This window comes from Talpa europaea, assembly GCF_964194135.1.
Source record: "Talpa europaea genome assembly, chromosome: 13".
In the NCBI taxonomy this organism is placed as follows: Eukaryota; Metazoa; Chordata; class Mammalia; order Eulipotyphla; family Talpidae; genus Talpa; species Talpa europaea.
The window spans coordinates 65,136,733-65,156,028 of NC_140080.1; the positions used below are offsets into that span (position 1 = coordinate 65,136,733).

General features: G+C 36.2%; 1 protein-coding gene across 2 annotated transcripts in view; it reads right to left on the reverse strand.

Annotated features, from left to right (window-relative positions):
* Nucleotides 1-19,296, reverse strand: part of CDH2 (cadherin 2) — a gene marked incomplete at both ends in the record, with an annotated part of 210,041 nt that overhangs the window by 23,848 nt on the left and 166,897 nt on the right. For both annotated transcript variants that reach the window (XM_084252257.1, XM_084252258.1), the window contains 7 exons: nucleotides 6,162-6,301; nucleotides 8,244-8,477; nucleotides 8,764-8,997; nucleotides 12,399-12,541; nucleotides 13,713-13,966; nucleotides 16,188-16,373; nucleotides 17,118-17,255. In XM_084252257.1, coding sequence (XP_084108383.1) covers nucleotides 6,162-6,301; nucleotides 8,244-8,477; nucleotides 8,764-8,997; nucleotides 12,399-12,541; nucleotides 13,713-13,966; nucleotides 16,188-16,373; nucleotides 17,118-17,255 — 1,329 coding nt within the window. The remainder of the gene's footprint in view (nucleotides 1-6,161; nucleotides 6,302-8,243; nucleotides 8,478-8,763; nucleotides 8,998-12,398; nucleotides 12,542-13,712; nucleotides 13,967-16,187; nucleotides 16,374-17,117; nucleotides 17,256-19,296) is intronic.

Genomic DNA, 19,296 nt, shown 5'->3' on the forward strand with positions numbered 1-19,296 from the left:
GTTAAACTGGCACCCTGTGCCTTGGCATAGGATGTAAACAGACATGCACATCAACTGCAGGGAAAAGAAAGGCTACCCTAGCAGAGGACTGCTTTGCTTAACAACTTTCTAATCAGTCCCTTAAGAAGGATCCTTTCTCTTGGCCAAGCAGCTGTGGGTGGGATAGGCTTTGTGGGACAGCAGCTATAAACTTTGCCTTTGGCTATAATCACGGCAGAGTAGGCCTCCACCAACTGTTCAAACTGACCTCAGAGACACAGCCATCCTTTGAAGCTGACAATTTTGGGGAGACATCACACAAGCCACTGACTGATCATCACAAGCGTAGCTACACAGTTGGCATCTACATCTGGAAGTATCACGCCTGCTTTGTAAAATGCCAGTTATGCTGACCCGGCAATTCCACTACTAGGGATCTAACCAAAGGACACAAAAACATTGATTCAAAAGAACTCCTGTACACCTATGTTTATTGCAGCACTATTTACAATAGGTAAAACCTGGAAACAACCAAAATGCCCCAAAATAGATGACTGGATCAAAAAGGTGTGGCATATATACACAATGGAATATTATTCAGCAATCAGAAAAGATGCCATTTGCAGCAACGTGGATGGAGCTAGAAGGAATTATGCCCAGTGAAATAAGCCAGAAGGAAAAAGAAAAATATCAGATGGCTTCACTTATAGCAGGAATATAGGGGAATCAAATAGACATCAGTTAAAAATATAATAACAGTACAAAACACAACAAAGTAAAAATGGACAATTATATATCACAGACATACTGCAGGGGAGGAGGCGGGAGAGGGATCAGAGGGAGGGCGGGAGGAGCACAGGGGACTGAGATGATGGTGCACAGGTGCACTGGTGAAGTGAACTCTATAGGGACTACACCTGAGGGGTTGGGGAAGCAAATATTCTTTAAAAATGAAAATGATGTGAAAAAATAAATAAATCAGTGTATTTTGATACACTGGTATGAACAACGAAAAATTGAAATAAAAGTGCCATTTAAAATAAAAAAAATGCCAGTTATGTATAATACAAACCAACTGAAATTTGTCTAGAATGCAATGTGCACCGATCCCTTACCCAAGGCCCGCTCTTGTAAAGAGATAGTATCTTCAAAGAAAGTAATAGAAAAGTAGGAACCATTTTATTGCCAAAAAGACTTAATGCACGCTACAAAGAAATGGGATTTCTTACAGGGAGCCACATATGAATTATGGAAATAGTATACAGCACATTTCACAAAACAGAACTTCTCAGGAACTGACCATGACTTTGACATTTAAAGCTATAGTATATTATTTAAAGAAATGGAGAAGCATTTGATTAAAATCACTTAGAAAGTAGAATGTTAAATAACTTGCTTATTTTTTAAGGAAACAAAAAATAGTAAAATCCACCAAAAACTTAGAAAAAATCTTCAAGTAAGTTAGGGAATTTATCTAGACAGAAATGAAGACATATTACAAATAGTGTGGTATTAGTCCAAGAATCAGCAAATGAACAAGTAGTACGGCGGAGAATCAGAAGTAAACTCATTGACCCACACATGTATAAGCACCTGCTTTATGTCAAATGAGCTGCTGCAGTGCAGCGGGGAAGGGTTATCTTTTTAGTAAAGAGCGCTGGATAGCCAGAGAGGAAGAAAACAACAAAGAATTCTGACCCATGCCTCCACCAGATGAATAAACCATTACAGCTATAGATCACTGACTTAATGTGATAGGTAAAACTATGAAGCTCCAAGAAGACAATACAAAGAAAAAAATTTGGCGGGGGGGAAGAGGGGAGTTACTACTCTAAGGTAGACAGAGTTTTCTTAAATGCAAATGGAAAAAATTGACAAATTGGACTTCATTAAAATTAAAGACTTCTTCATCATAAACCAGCATTAAGAAAATAAAAAAATCAAGTTATAGAATGGGAAATGATATTTACAGTAACATTTATCTGACAAAGAAATAATATCCGTAATATAAAAGAATCTCCTACAACTCAATAAGAAAAAGACAGACAACCCAATAGAAAAGCAGAGAGATAACCAGCCGAACAGAAACTTCTTGAGGCAGATACCAAAATGCTAACTCAGTAAAAAAGTCACAATTAACCCACAGAGATACACCATCAGTGCAGCTAAAACTTGTTTTAAAAGATTTATTTATTTATACATACAAGAGCTGGGGCACAGGCCAGCGATGCAGGGGATGAGAGGATCCACCAGAGACAGAGTGGGGAACAGAACAGGCAGACTGACTGAAATACACCGCTGAGGGGAGCAGCAGGTGATTCATGAGAGATCTGCTGCACCATGTGGATAGCTCCATGGCTGGCCGGAGATTGAACTGGTGCTGCAGAGCCTGCGAATTGCTTCATAGTGCAGTGCTTAACCCCTTGGACCACCAGGGAGGCCCAGTGTAGCTAAAACTTTTAAGAGTGAAAAAAACAGGTGCTAGTGAAGATGTAGGAAAGCTGGGGTGTCATGCAGGGCTGTAGTGAGGGGATGCAGAATATGGTACTGTCACTCTGGATAACGGGTGGGCTGGACTACAGCTGCACAGATGCTCATCCTATGATCTAGAAATCAGTCCCTGCGCAAATGTCGATGACAATGCACCAAGACATAGGCATATGAATGTTCATAGGAGTTTTATGCTTAAAAATTCAAATGGATATACTTAAGTGTCCAAATGTAGTAGAATGGATAAACAAAATGTGGTTACTTACAATGGAATACTATTCAGCAGTCACAAAATAAAGTCCTTCTATATTTAGCACGGATGAATCTCACAGGTATAATGCTGAGTAAAGCAGCCAGAGGCAAAAAGTTCCTGCTGCATGATAGCCATTTGCATCATATAATCAAGAGTGGTTGTGCTAATCTATAATAATAGAAATAAGAACGTCTGGTGACCTTTGGCAGAGGCCAAGAGCATGGAGGGTAAGAGAAGCATCTAGGATGCTGGAAATATTTGTTGATATGAATGGTGTTACTCTTTAACCTGTGGAAACCTTCTGCTTCTGGTTGGAATATAAAGTCATGAGGCTATTATTCACATTCTAACATCCAAGAACAAACCAGAGAAATTACCAAATCACAGATGTTTGAAACCATAAGATAGCTGAGAACATATGGTCCTAACTGAACAAAAATAAAGAAACCGACAAACCTTTCCTAGGAGAAAGAAGACTAGTGACTGCTTTTATCTCCAAAGGGGGGGGGGGGTGGGAGAAAAAAAATCTGTCATTAAATAGCAAAAGGATTACTCATCCAGACTGTGAGGGAAACTGTAGTAGCCACGAGTGGACAGGTCGGATAGAGCCCCATGCCACCTGAGTCTGCACCCACCACTGTCTTGCCATCAGCTCTTCGCCCAGCACACCCACCAGAAATGCTAACGAGGAAGTTTGGATTTAACAAATTCCAATGAAAGGATAGGGGTGGAAACCAAAAGAACACTCATTTGGACATTATTGTATGAAAGTGATGACTCTGATCTAAGTTAAGGCAGTGGCCTTGGTGATAGAGATAAATAAATGGATTTTATAAGCTATTTTCCAGGTAAAAAACCCATTATGCAATTTTGTCACACATTTATATAATGAGAACTACAAATGGATATCATAACAAAGGATCAGAAGTGGGTGGAGGCTCTTGATATAGACTAAAATGCCATACAAGAACTAAGAGGCTACAAAAAGATACCACAAGAAGATCAGTATTAAACAGAGAAATTAGTACCAGAAAACAATATAGAGAAGGCTCCAGAAAAATCTTTGGACTATTGGTGAAACGGGTAAGAAACAACACCTTCATGCTGAAGATATATCTGGGGTAAAGAAAAATCCAGAGGTTAGGAAAAGAAAAGATTGAATATTTATGAGGTTGATATTAATAAATCACAATCAGTAAGTTTTACCATTTGAACTTAAGCATCAATCTAAATGGGTAAATTCAATAAAGTAAGTCTCCTAAAATAACAACACTAATAACTCCATCAAACAATTTCTTAAAGGGATTGTTGGGGAGGAGAGAGAAAGAACCACATTAGGTGACAAGGAATTTCCTGGATGCTGAGGGCTATCTTGGTTCCTGCCTATGGGACTCCGATCTTGTGTAGCATCCAGGCTCTGCAGCTATTACTATTTTTACAGAAGATTCATTAAAAGGTGGGTGTAGGTTTATGTCTAGAAAATCATGCACAATGTCATGAAAAATAAAATGCCAAAAGTAGAAGATTTGTAAGAGAATATGATCAATATACATTTGCTGATCTTAAACATAGCTCAGGAAAGTGAAAAGATAGATTAATTAGGATTAAGCCAAACATGAATTTTAATATCCAAAGACATTCGTAAGCACAAAACCCTGGGGCATATTTAGAGAGCCACTTTAATTAGCCAGTTTTCAAAACAGCTTTACACACAAGTCAAGTTTTCAACAGACTTTAAATATGCATCTCTACTAAAGGAGAGACTTGAGTTATTTTAAATCAAGCATGAAATCTGTAATCATAAGACGTGGGTGTGACAATGGGCTGTGGTAAAGGATTACTGGTATTCTGGTGGTAGATGTGGTGTTCACACCTGAAGCTGTGTGAACCTTATATTCCTAAAATATATAATTTTCTGAGGTTACCACAATAAAATCCTAGGTTACCGCAATAAAAAATAATATAATAATTTAAAAAATGTTAGTTGTCCTCAAAGTAATTTTGTGTCTCCTATCATCAGTACCATTGTCTTGTAATTTGAAATCAAATCATTAATAAACATTACCAACTATATAAAAAAAAAAGACAAGGCAGACTTGAGTTCTGGCTCTACCAATTACAAACTGAAAGCAAGCACGCAATTTGTTGCACATGGAAAAAGGAAAACTATGATGTCTTCCACAAGGGCTAACACAACAGTAGAAGTGAATGCGTCTGCAGAACAAAGAGAGATGTATTATTTCCATAAAGGAGGAAAGAAGGGAAAGAGAAAATATGGTCATGGAAATTTGTTTTTACTTAACAATATTATCACTAATGCCTACCTAAATAGTTAAAACTGAGTAAGTCTTAATATATAATAATAATCTCAGACCCAAGATTTCTGGATTCTTTTTCTGACTGCTACCCCTGAAATTTATGTTAGTGAGTGGAAAAGATATACCTATCAAATGTGTCTAAGAAAAACCTGTCATAGTGATTTTTCCTGGATTACAGTAATAGCTTCTAGATAATTTCAAGAAGAACTCTATCAGAATAGTTAGGACCGTGAGATAATTATCTATCATTTCCTAGTTGTATGAGTTTGTAGAATCCAACCATCTCTAAACTGTTTTCTATCATGGAAGGGATATATCCACAGTAAAACACCTCAGGTTTCTAAGATTAAATGTAACATTTAATATACTTAGCAGAATATGTGGTATGTAGTACAGCCCCTATAAAAGTTAGCTATTATATAAAACATTTCTTCCTAGCATATAAAGATCTATAGCATAGAAAGACTTTCTATTATAGTCATTCTCATCCACCATTTATATACATATTGTATGGTGATACAGAAACTCAAGTAATTTTAAAGCCAGAAGGGAACTTCCAACATTCATTGAGTAAGTACTATGAGCCAGAGACACTAAGGAATAAAAGATGACCTAGATACTGTCTCTAATCTCAAATATTTCTCAGGAATATAAGACCTGTGAGGGCATATATTTACTTGCTCTGCCTACCTGTAGATTACCAGTGATTAAAATAATCCCTGTAATGTTGAATTTGCTTGGTAAATGTTTGTAGGATGAAGTGTTTTCTGCCATATATAGAAATATCTAAATCCCAAGGTAGAAATTACTTGTATTTGGGACATCCTAGGAAGAAAAATATTTTTATAAGTACAAATAGAACTGAATTGGATTTAATTATTAGGCTCCTTGAAACAGTGATAATGATTTTCTTACAAAATAAATATAATAACATTTGGTACCTTGAGAAAAAATTCAAGAAACGTACAGCGCCCCTTGGGAAGAATTCACCAAGTGCTTGATAATATGGTAACAGAAATGAAGCTTGATACTATTTTTTAACTGTATCTATTAACATTTCTTCTACCATTTAAACGATATGATCATAAAATTTCATTTTAAAGATTAAAAATATTGCTCACCTGGTCTTCTTCTCCTCCACCTTCTTCATCATATTTTAAAATATTATCTCTTACATCATCTTCTGGATCAATTAAAAGTTGCTTGGCCTGGCGCTCTTTATCCCGGCGCTTCATCCATACCACAAACATGAGAACGAGGACTGGGAAAGAAGAATAAAAAAAAAATGAATTCCCTAATTTTTTAGACTTTACTATCTAATCACACTCTTCAATACTAATAATTTATGTTTATATAGGTCAAGAGTTTGCAGTGTGTCTTCCACTCTGTCATTTGTTTCTGGTCCCACACAAAGAGACAGGACAAAGTAGGGTCCAAGCATTGGGTTTCATGTGAAGACCTGGTACCCTGTGAACTTGCTGGGCAAACATCTGTCCTCAGTTTCATCATCTACAAATGGGAACAATGATTATTTCTACCTTTCATTTTGACTTGCTAGAAGACAGGATATTCCTACTAGAATAGCACATAAATTCTAAAACAGCAAACTACAGTCAATTCAACTGCACTTGTTCTTTAATTGCTCTTGCATTCAGGCTGATCAGTCATCATTATATTCCCCAAATCAGAGAGGACAGCACTTCTTAAGGAGGGCAGCACTTGCCAAGATGACTTGAGTAGTAAACTGGAATTGGATCAGTAACTAGATCTTGAGGACATTTGATTCCTAAAGGCCGGTGTTTTCCTACTGCATTCTTGTGCATTCCTTTTTGTATTAAATTGCATAACTCAGGTAAGAAGGCTAAAGGGATAAGTTTGAGCACTGAAATAACATCAGGCTTTCATGTTTTACACTTTTGTGCCAGGCTTAGAACCATACATTTTTCAGGTGTTGATGTGAAAATCAGCACCAATTTATTTCCCTTCAAAATGCTACAGTCACTTCTTGATGCCATAATCCATCATATCTAGGTCTTTCTTGATAAGGTTGGCATATATACCACAGTTTAGTTGAAATTGAAACACATCCCTAAGTGCACATCTAGGAACGCATTCTCTCTAAAATCTGGGATATCAGTTTACATCCTGAAGCAAAAGATTTAATGACTCCTATTTGAGCACATTTTTATTATTGGCCATAAAAGTAAATATCCTCCTTTTAAAGCCAGATACATGATCTCATTTGCCATTGTTCCAGGTCTAAATCTAGCAAGTGGATTATTAGTATAGCATGTAGGTTTCAAATTATAGTCAAAGTAGTCTCCACACAGGAAGTAAAAAATGCTCAGGCTTCTATAGTAATTGCTTAGAATAAAGGGACAGAATTCTAAATTACCAGAACACTTGTAAATGGAGAAAACATAAAAGAAATGGCCAACATTTTCAAGAAAGTGATTGGTGCATAGCATGATCGCACAATAAACTAAGTCCTGCTGCTATTCAACAATAAAACACAGGGCCTAGGCAATTTATTCTTTTAACCTGCCTGCTTAGAAGTAGTTCCTAAAGTACTTTCCAGTGGTTAATTTCTTGCATTCCATTGAACCAAAGATTGCAAAATATCTTAAAAAGAAGCAATTCCTTTTACTAGACTTGCTCTAAAGAAAGACAATTTATTGAGCTGTGTAATCATTTCTATTATCAAATGTGCTGGATAAAGTACAATCTCTCACTATTTTACACAGCCCTTCAGAAACAAATACCTTGATCCTTGCATGACTGGAGCAGGATGCTGACTGTGCTTTATATGACAAAAAGCGAAGTAAAGCAATATACTTATTTTCCTAAATCATCAACTATGTGCCATAAATTCATACTCAAATCATAAGTGCTCTAACTTTGGACTGGGTAACATTTTTCCATGAAAAGAGTTGCTCTGGCCCCCCAACCCATCAGCATTAACACATGGCAACAGGCATGAAAGCAGTATCCAGGCTGGTTTGCTACACAGAAGTCTTGAAAAAATGCTAAGGGTTTGTCTTATACTGAAGTCACCTAGGCTGTCCCTTATGTGATCAGCAAGAAGATGCTCAGAGGTAAGACAGTTGTTAGATTATTTTGAAGGGCAGCAGCAAGTTAACTTGCTAAATAAATATTCAAGAGGCAAAAAGAATTAATATCCAAGAGCAAGTAACAGTACTTACTGAGCAGGATGATGATGCACAGCAGGATGGCAATGATGGCACCTGTGCCAAGCCCTGCACCCACAATTCTATCTACATCCGTGCAGTCCCCATTGGAGTCACACTGGCAAACCTTCACACGAAGGATGGAAATATTTGATTTGGGAGGATTACCCGAGTCTGTGATTATAATTGGAACTTCATATATCCCAGCTTCAAGAAATTTTATCTTTAAATTAAGCTGAGCAAAATCACCTGAAATATAGTTTGACAGTTAATACATAGTATGATAAAAGAAAAAACACACACAGCATTTTCTAGAACGTATTTGCTGCCTAATACTACATATAAAGAGAACTATAACTATGCTGCTTTGTGATGACTTTTTAGTTTGAAGGGGCTTTAATATCTTGTTTAAACTTTAAGTAGCATTTAAAATCTGTTTAATGAGTAGATTATAAAGCTCCTAAATTAACTTTTCATACCAGTCTTCACAAACCTTTCAACTATACACATATTCAAATAATTAACCTGTTCTTACCATTAAGTCGAGTGATGGTCCAATTTCTCTTAATAGTCACTGGAGACAAAGGAAGATCAAAAGCAAATGGTCCAGCATTTGGATCAATGTCATAATCAAGTGCTGTGATGTTAATTGAATTGGGGTCTGGAGTTTCACAAGTCTCTGCCTCTTGAGGTAGCACTTGAGGGGCATTGTCATTAATATCAAGTAAATAGATCTGTAGTGTTCCCGTCCCACTCATAGGAGGAATTCCTTAAAAGAGAAAAAAATCACAAACTCATGCTGAACAATCTCCCATGAGCCTCAATTACAGCAAAATTCTCAAAACTTCTAAACTTTTGTCCTTTTCACTATATAACCTTGGAAAATTCTAGTTGCTACAGTGTCTGGGCAGACAGTTTTTTGGAACAAGGTCACTTCTTGCTTCCTCTCTAGGATGACCCTGAGCTGCCACTACTGGTCTCTGGGAGAGAGCACGGTACCAACACATTTTCCTGCCGGTGCACTTCTGCACCTTCCCTGCCCTCGCTGTCCATTACTCTAGGCCCTGAGCTAACCACACCTCCAGGCAATGCAGGGAACTCAAGAGAAGCAGAGCCAGGCTCACGAACTGGCAGACCCTACACTTTTTGTGGAGAAGCAAGACATGCGCGTGAAAGAATGTAAGAATGCCTCAACACAGATATGAAATATTGAAACAGTCCACAGACAAGTAACTCAGAGCATAGATGTCATCTGGGAAAGAAACACAGGGAGAAGAAAAATGATATTTATTGATAAACCAAATATCTCCTTGATAGAGGTTCAGTTTTTTATATACATTATTTCATTGTAATCTTATGAAAGAGGTCTGAACACATGAGGAACCTAGATATGTGTAAAATGCACACTTTAATAAGTGATAGGGTTGCTACTAAAGTTCTGCTGACCCCAAACACATTCTCATTTCTTAAAAAATGTCTCTACCACTTATAATAATAATTTAGTCTGGTGATTTGACCTCTGCTATATTATAAATATTTACAAATAAATATAACACATACAACAGAATGTAAAAATCTGTTGTATATAAATATATTGTGACCATTTTATAAACATACTATAATGGAAATACAACCTTTTTTTTTATTTACAGTGATGCATATCAGAAACATTTGTTTATTTATTTATTTATTTTATTTTTATATTCCCCATACAATTGCAACCCCCTGATTTTGACCCCAATCCCTCCTTCCCTGCCCTCCCCCCAAAGTGTGTCTCTGGTTCATAGTTGTTTGTTGATTTTGATATTTTCTTTCTTATAGTTATTCTTTTTCCTGGTCCCTTATTTAAGTTTTCTAGATTCCTGCTATGAGTGAGACCATCCGGTATTTTTCTTTTTCTTTCTGGCTTATTTCGCTGAGCATGATCCCTTCCAGCTCCATGCATGTTGCTGCAAATTGCATGTGTTTATCTTTTTTTGATTGCTGAGTAATATTCCATTGTTATACAACCATTTTTTAAATAGGGTTACATACTGAGACCCATAGATTTAAGAGACCTGCCCAAGGTCATGTAACTAGGACTGTGCACACACACCATCCTGCAGAGGGGACTAGAGCGATCTCTAAGGCCCCTTGATGGACAGGAGGGTTCGTAGAGCAGGGAGAGTTAAGGTGGAGGGGTGCAGCCTCTGTTAACAATATTCTAATACCACCATGATACCATGATAAGGTGTCTGAGGAACTTTAACATTTATTATCACATTTAATATTATTGGACTGTCATTACAATTTCATAGACTAAGTAAGCAGCGAAAACACCTTAATGAAATGAAGGTGCAGAGAGTGTGAGAGCTCGCCCCCTCATTAAGGAGCAGAATGGGGATCCCAATCCTGCCTTGTGATTTAATGTCAAGTGCACTTGCAGGCCTTAGTGCTATAAGATTTAACTGCTCACTTCTCTCCCTGATCAAGCAAACACCCTTTCAACTAGAAAACAGTCCACCTTAGCAAATATGAGTCTGGTTATAACCCATATCAACATTCATATATAGAATTTTATAGCTCTTTAAATCTCAACTTAATAGTGTGAGATCTCTCTTTCTAAGCACCCCTGTAAAAGAAGGCCACCCCTTCCAAATGGTGGGAGAGCACAGAACAGAAGCAGAAGCGGTTTCCACCAAGTTTCAATTCTAAATATTTCAACAGTAGGTCTTATATTAGGAAGGGTAAGAAATAATGCTTAGCCCAGTCCCCACTTAAGATTTACAACAGATATGACCTCATTGAATCTTACACTGGATCCAAAAAGGTTCACTGAAACTGTTCTTATCAAAAGTATTGATAAGCAACATTTTTCAAAGTGCACAGTTTGAATGCCAAGTCGAAGTCTGATATTTTTATTAGAAACTAACTTTCAAAGTTCCACACTAAAAGTGTTTTAAAAGATGGTTGTATTTCAGTTTTGAAACTATTAACACAACAGAAATATTTGAGTGTTTAGTTTGTGCCTGGCGGTATTTTATAAGATTTCTTTGTACTAGCTATTTTTATTTTTCTCTAATGCACTATGAGTTAGATTCTGTTACCATGAGCCCTATTTAACACAAAAAGGAAATGGACAGATTAAAATTTTGTTGCCAATCCCACAGTTTTAAATTGGTAAATCTGGAGTCTGGACCCAGACTGACCCAGAAGGTCAGGCAGAACTTCAGAGCTTGCACTCTTAAACACAGGTCATAGGAGCATTAATGAAGTAAAACAAGTCCATTACCAGTTTTGAATAGGTCATTTTACTTATCTCTCTTTAAAAGGGGGGGGGGCTTTCTATTAATCTCAACCATTTAGAATCCAACAGAGACCCAGAAAGAGAAAAGGTGATAAATTGTATGTTCCAAAACCAACACAATAAAGCTTATGCACTCACTCATTTCAATTTATGCACTAAACTAATGTATTTCCTAGTCCATATAGACTACAGAGAATTACAGAGAGGATAATGCTAGGGACAGACAAAATGATGTCAGCAAAAGACTGACTAGAAGAAACAGAGATCATGCTCAGCGAAATAAGCCAAAAAGAAAAAGAAAAATACCGGATGGTCTCACTCATAGCAGGAATCTAGAAAACTTAAATAAGGGACCAGGAAAATGAATAACTATAAGAAAGTGAAAATCAAAATCAACAAAAAACTATGAACCAGAGACACTTTTAGGGGGGCGGGGGCGGGAGGGGAGGGATTGGGGTCAGAATGGGGGGGGCTGCAATTGTATGGGGAATATAACAATAAAATTTATAAAAAAAAAAAAAAGAAACAGAGATCAATTCAAAAAGTGGTGTCTGGGACCACTGAGGATGACTCAGCCTGCAATAGTAAGCTATCTACATGCAGCTGAGCAGAAAAGCCACAGAGCCCTGTAACCACAACATGCAACTACCATGGAGAGTGTGTGGACACTGGGAACATTCGTCACAGAAGGCAGGCAGACAAGTTATAGAAAGCTCAGAGGAAATGGAAAATACAGGACTTGGGGCCTGAGAGTAATAAAGGTCAGTTTCCGAGACAATTGAGTTTCAGAGAAAAACCTCATTTCCTGAAGATGGATTCATGATGAGACTCTACTCTGTTTAACATCACACAGGATAATACATTGACTATATTTAATTACATACCATTGTCAGAAGCAAGGAAAGTAGCATTGTATATATTGTTTTTCACATTTGGTGATTCTCTGTCCAAAACAGCAATTGTAGTTATTTGCCCATTCACAGGATCTATTTTTAGCCAATTAGCTGGATCAGATAATTTTGTGTATCTACAAAATAAAAGTGCATTGACTTTAATTTTTATATGAAATTTTAAAAAGAAATCATATTTTACACATTTAATTCCAAATGTGATCATTTGCATTTCTGTAGATGATATTTAGAAATACAGCTTTAACATGGAAAATTATTTCTGTGGCAATGGTTTGGGAGCTGTTAGGGGTATAGTCTTTCTACTCTCTTTTAGGGTAGATTTGACAGATCTTGCTTTGATCTCTTGTCTAGTTCAACTGATAGCCAGATAGCTCAATCGCACCTTCTAATTAAGCAGTAGCCCTGATGTACAGGACAATTATGTATAGGGGAAAAATACACGTTTAATTTTCTATCAGTGGATTTATATGCATAAGTAAATTTATCAGGTTGAACTCCCTTTTTATTTGGGGTGGAGTGAGATTTTCAAACTCACATAACCAACATGCAGATTGGGAAAAATATCCTGTTACAGAGGTTAAGATCTGTAGGAGTTCAACACACTTATTAATTACCTCTTTAGCTATCTTTATATTATCAATATAGAGAATGGAGAAAATGCACAGCTTACCCGCTAGCTGCAATGCTAAAAGAATTTTAAAAAAAAATAAGCTAATTTAAAAAATTATCATCACCAGGAATAGATAATAGCCATGTGGGCATACTTTGCCAACCATCTACTCCCTCACCAGGAAGGATAAATTAGATTTTGCTGATGTTGGAAATCTATACAGAAATGTTTTATAAGTCCTATAGCTACTGTGCAGTTAAGGGATGAAGATAATGAGCTCTTAGATCTTGGTTTTGGCATGAGTTTCTCTTCTTCCTAATACATGGAGAAGAGATAAATGTTATAAACTTTCGAATCTCCTCGAAAGGAGACTGTGTTTACTGTGTTTATTCACTGTAGGTTTTTGTGCTAGAAAAAGCACAGGCTAAAACATAAATAAATATTTTAAAAAGGGAGGGGGAAGAAAAAGACAAATGACATTTTTTTCTTCAATTAATATATGAGTAGATTCATTCTTCTATTTCCTATCTAATACTCATTGATCTATTTATCAAAGAGTTAAAAATGATCTTATAATAGGGTTCCTATAAAAATCTCTTACTCAAGTGGTAAATAAATGTTATGCATAGCATAGAATATACTCTAACTACAAAAACACCATAAATGGCATTCGATACCTAATATTTTGCTGCATATATCGATCTGGGTCCTGAGCAGTGAATGTTGTTAACATGGTACCCGCATGAAGGCCTTCTTCTTGGCGAATGATCTTGGGATTTGGGGCAAAATAAGGGTTTTCATTCACATCGATAACTGTAACAGACACAGTTGCAGTTGACTGAGGTGGGTGCTGAATACCCTTGGCTAATGGCACTTGATTTTCTGCAGCAACAATAAGGATAAACATCCTATTTGTTTCAAAGTCGATTGGCTGAGAAAGAAAAAAAAAAAAGGAACCTTATTTTTGTAGGAAATAAGAATATTTGCATTCTTCAATTTTATTTTTTATCAACTCCATTTCTAAAGCATTACTTTTTCATTTACTTGCCATAAATAAATTCTCAAAAATCTGGAAAACATGCATTAGTATGATCAATGATTGAAATAGTCATTGTAATTTAATCTACTTATAGAAGATATTTATAAATCTTGGATACTTCAAAGATTAATGTTCACAGAATACTGCTTATTTTAATTACTATTGTACAGATTACATCTATTTAGCTACATCTAAAAGCATACTTATTCTTAAGAACATCATCAGTGACCAAAAATATTAAATAATCTGAGCTTACACAGGACATAATGGTCTAGATTGTACTCTCAAATATTGGCACAAAGACCACTCCTCATACAGGAAAGCTTTTACCAATGTATGATGAAGTGAACAACAACAACAAAAATGACAAAATGAGACTTTTTTGGGGAAAAAGCTAAACTTACTCTATGTAAAATTATCATTCATAATTTGAAGTACACATTTTTAAGTACACACATTCACATACACTTTTGAAAAATAATAGTTTCTAAGTGGGCTTAAGTGGCTTTCGTTTTACCTTACTTATTTGCAAACTAAAACTGGTTGTTTTCCAAAATAATTTTAGGTATTTTTTACTGTTCTATGTAGATTCCATATCTAAGAACAACACTCTAGATAAAAGGCAATGCACAGATAACCCTTAATGTAAATACTAACTTCCGAAGTGCCACTGACCCTACTGTTAATAGGAAAGTCACCACAAGTCAAATGACCAGCCTGGATTTTCTCTCTGCATTTCCTCTGATCACCTGCTAGTGGACATGCAGATGAGCACAGGTATATGAAAAGGAGCTTGGAGGGCCCTCATACCCTGAGTCATGAGGAAGCCATGCTAGCTCTCATGGCCCCAGTTTCTTCATTCAGACCATCTCCCCCAATCCTCATTTTCTCCTCACTCTGAAACCCCCATTTCAACCTCTCTTTATCAATTTTTTAAAATTTTTTCTCAATTATTTTAAACAAAAAGAAACCAGAAAGTAAGACAGCATTCTCGTGAGTGATTTCATTGACCACAGGAAAAGTTCCTCGAGGTAATACTATGTATGCCAAACAGGCACTTTTTTAAGTCCTTTAGAGCGCATTACGCTTATGTACCCCTCACAATTATACTATGACTCAGGTTCTCTTACCATCCCCCACTTCAATGTGAAGAACCTGAGGCTGAGGGAGGTTAAACAGCTCACCACAGTCACAGGCTACCAAGGGCAGAGCTGGGATTCCAACACAGAAGGGGGACTCTGGGGTCAAGTTCTCCATCACTATGCTGTTCCTTCAGAGAATTTCCAACCTCCACTTCCTGGGGGGAATTACTATACTACACACACACACAGATAACATTCTTGGCAGCTGACACCTCAGTGCCCTTTTCCATGTAAGGCCAACATTTGGGTTCAGAGGAATGTAGGGACAGGAGGCAAAGAAACAAATCTCTTCATGGGTTTTTAAAAGGAAGAGCCATTCACTTTTAAAAATGTTCACATTATAGCTTTGTAGTTATTATATAACTTGAAGTAACCATTTCCTTTGCTTCCAGCGCTTAGTTTTATTATTTTTTGACAATTAAAGAACAGAAGGCTCAATTTCTTAAAGTCTTGAGAATCGCATTTAAATTACAATAGCAATATAAATTCAATAACTTTTAAATGCATAGAACATCTTCCTACTGACTCATCTCATTTTACTTCAGTGAAATTTTCTGGTTTGTGTCCTGAGTTAATACTCTAATAGTAACCTGTAGACATGAGAACATTAGGTGTGTGGGATCATTCTTGAAACTAGCAAGTGGGATCAAAACTTCAGAATGTGATATATCACCTACAGTGACAGTTACCATCATTGAGGGCAGCCCTATTGTCAGATTGCTACAGCTGCCCAAACTGATTTCAAAATAACCATATTCTAGTGAGAATGTGAGACTATATCTGTTAGTCTCGGCTTCCATATAAACTCAAATGTAATAAAAGTGACATCCCCAGATACATTCACTCTAGATTTTAAAAAGTTTGAAAGAAAAGCTAAAATTTAATAACACATGAAGAGGGCGAGGGCATGTATCAGTCACAGTGGGTATCTGTCTGTCTGTCTGAGAGCTCACTGGCCAGGGTGCACATACCTTTACCACGGTGACTAAGCCATCGTTGCTGTTAGGGTCCGTCTGGATGGCAAACCGCCCCGTGGGGTCCCCGCCGCTGATTCGGTACACTGCATTCCAGGCTGGTGTATGGGGCTGGTCCTTATCCGTCACAGTTAGATTAGCTACTATGACATCTACCCTGTTCTCAGGGACTTCGCCATAGAACTACAAAGACGACAAATGTCATTCAGAGGAGGGCTCTGCACTGCTGAAGGACAGTGTGTCTTGATGACCACACTGCCCTGATTTTACTGCCCCATTAAATTTTTATTAGCTACACTAAACGAGATCAGTAATGCAGGTAATCACAGCATTTATGTTTGACTTTAAAAATACTATGACTTTTTTTCAGGAGCCACCTTTTTTCCCCCAAATGTTACAGTTTCATTAAAATTAGCATCCATTTGTGAGTATCCGGGTGATTAATGGAGGGTCGAAGTAAAGGACTTATCTGAGGGAAATCGTTTTACTCAAGAGATAATAATTATATGCTGACAAAGAAGCATTAATTGGTCATGCAATTCATGTACCTGAACAAATTTGTTATAAATTATATAATTTATATAGTTTATTCACGTTTATATGTAATATATAATTATATATTTTATCTTATGTAATTATATACTTAGTATGAATTATATAAATTATATCAGCACCAAGTCTATTTAGGGCATTTCCTCTAAGCAGCATATTTTAACAACTTTATTAGCAGAGCTGGAGTCTACCAGAAAACAAATTACTTGGGTGCTTTATTTAAAACCCCAGTGACAGAAAATGTCTGAGTCAGTAGCCATTCTACAATTAGGTTAAGCAAGTTCCACCTCTATTTAATGCATTTATTATTCATTACAAAACTTCTCAGTAATGGACCTCGGACCAAAGGTTCTGTGAGTGACAGTCTGTACTTACAGTCATGGCGGTAAACTCGGGAGGATTGTCATTGACATCTGTCACCGTGATGACAGCCGTGGCTGTGTTTGAAAGGCCATATGTGGGATTGCCTTCCATGTCTGTAGCTTGAATTATTAACGTGTACTGTTGCACTTTCTAAAAAGACATAAAGATAACAACTTAAATGAAACTAATTCCTCAAGAAGACATAACAGTTGTTCTGTAAATGGCTCTTTATTACACAAGGAGAGCACAGCATCATTCATTTTGATTAACATTACTTGAAATTTCCCAAGTGGAGTTTACTTTAACTTCCAAAGCACAGGACTCGGTCATGTCTAGGGAGATTTTACTATATCTATTCACCTTACTCACAGAAAGGAACACACTGCAGATGTGTGAAATTCACATCTAAACTGAAACATCCATCTGGCTTCAACCTTTCCCTTCTTCTGAACTTTAAAACATTGTGCTCAAGGATTTAAGTCATTTGGTTTTTATTCACTTACTTATATATTCATTTCTACACAGTTTAGAAGAAAGCACATATAATTCACAAAATATATATGGTTTACTTTTATGTATTTTTATATGTTCTTTCAATTATAACCGATTTAATACAATATTTCTTCTAACTTCCATTAGTATGTTACATTAACAACTACATATAATTTTTAAATGTAGTCAACAACTAATTAAAGAGTTAATGGTTATATCCTCAGTCCTGGAACATAGTAGGTATTTGATAATTCCATACTGAATGGACTGCTATTTGGGCATATCACTCAATGTGTCCACTGTTCTTAGCACAGAAATAATATATGTGGTAAACTTATATGTAGATTACTATTACCAAATAGGTATCACTGTTTTCAAATGCCAGATTGAATTTTTTTAAAGGGGAGCCAAATCTAAGCCTAAATGTAGTCTATCTAAAAGAAAACTTTGACATTGTCTGAAAAGGCTAAAGTTCTAGATAACAATATTTTATATGAACAAAACCTAACCAAATGAATATTTTAAAATCACTTGAAATCTCTGTGGGAATTACACAGATTAAAAATATATATAGATAGATCATTTTCATAAATGTTAAAACATTCAGGACAGCAAAACCCACTTTTTCATACAAAAATAAACTGTCACTGCAAAGTGCACTTTTCCCTGATTCTAAATATAGTGAACATTATGAATGGCCACTCTTAAGGGACTTCTGGAGCTTGGACAAAACAGACACAAATTGCAGCCTTTGATTTTGTTGTTAGTGGGAAGGGCAAGGAAAGACAAAGAGTGAGGAGGAAAACCAAAGCTCACATATTGGATTTTATGTCTCTGTTCACCAAAATGCCAATCCCTAACAATTATTTATTTTTTGTCTTTCTGAAAAAGAAAATACCACACTTTTTGAATAAAAAAGAAATAAAGGTACAGTGCTGACTGAACCATTTTAATATTTCTTAATTCCATAATACCAAACCATAATGCTTACATAGGCTAAAATATTTCTCAATGATTTCCTTTCCCAAATCATGAGTGTCATTTCAGGTTCACACTCTCATAGTGGTGAGATAATTTTGTAGGGCATTCAATTCAGCCTGCTAGCTAATAATCATGAAAAGAAAAATTTGCTATGACTTTGAAATGTGATTTTTGAAATCACTTTTGAAATGTGATTTTTGTTAGCTGCTATTTGCAGAAATAGATCCTCTAAAAAAGTACTTTTTAAAAAGAAGATAAAAACCCCACACAGATATTATACAGAGAAAACATTCTTTGTTAATGTCTACTCTACAAAGATCTTTAAAATTATAAAACATAATATATACAATTTCTATTGAGCAACAATACTGGGATGAATAGCTAATACTAGAACTTTCCTATTGCTTCAGGGTAGTCTTGAGATCTGTAAGTTAGAAAGCATAATATTACTTCTAAAATATATTTGCTCTTCAAATAAAAACAATACCCATTTGGCAAATAACAATCTCCATTTTCAAATGCCTGCTTGGTAGCATGCTCTTACACTTAGTAATGAAGACACACGTCTATGTTTTAAACAATGAAACTATTTAGAGCTTCTTGCTCAATTTAGTCACTGGTCATCTGGTTCTGCATGACTGACATTTAGATTTCATAAGAATTTGACTTCCCAACCTCCTAGCCCCACATCTGATCAAGGAGACTTTGCCGAAAAACA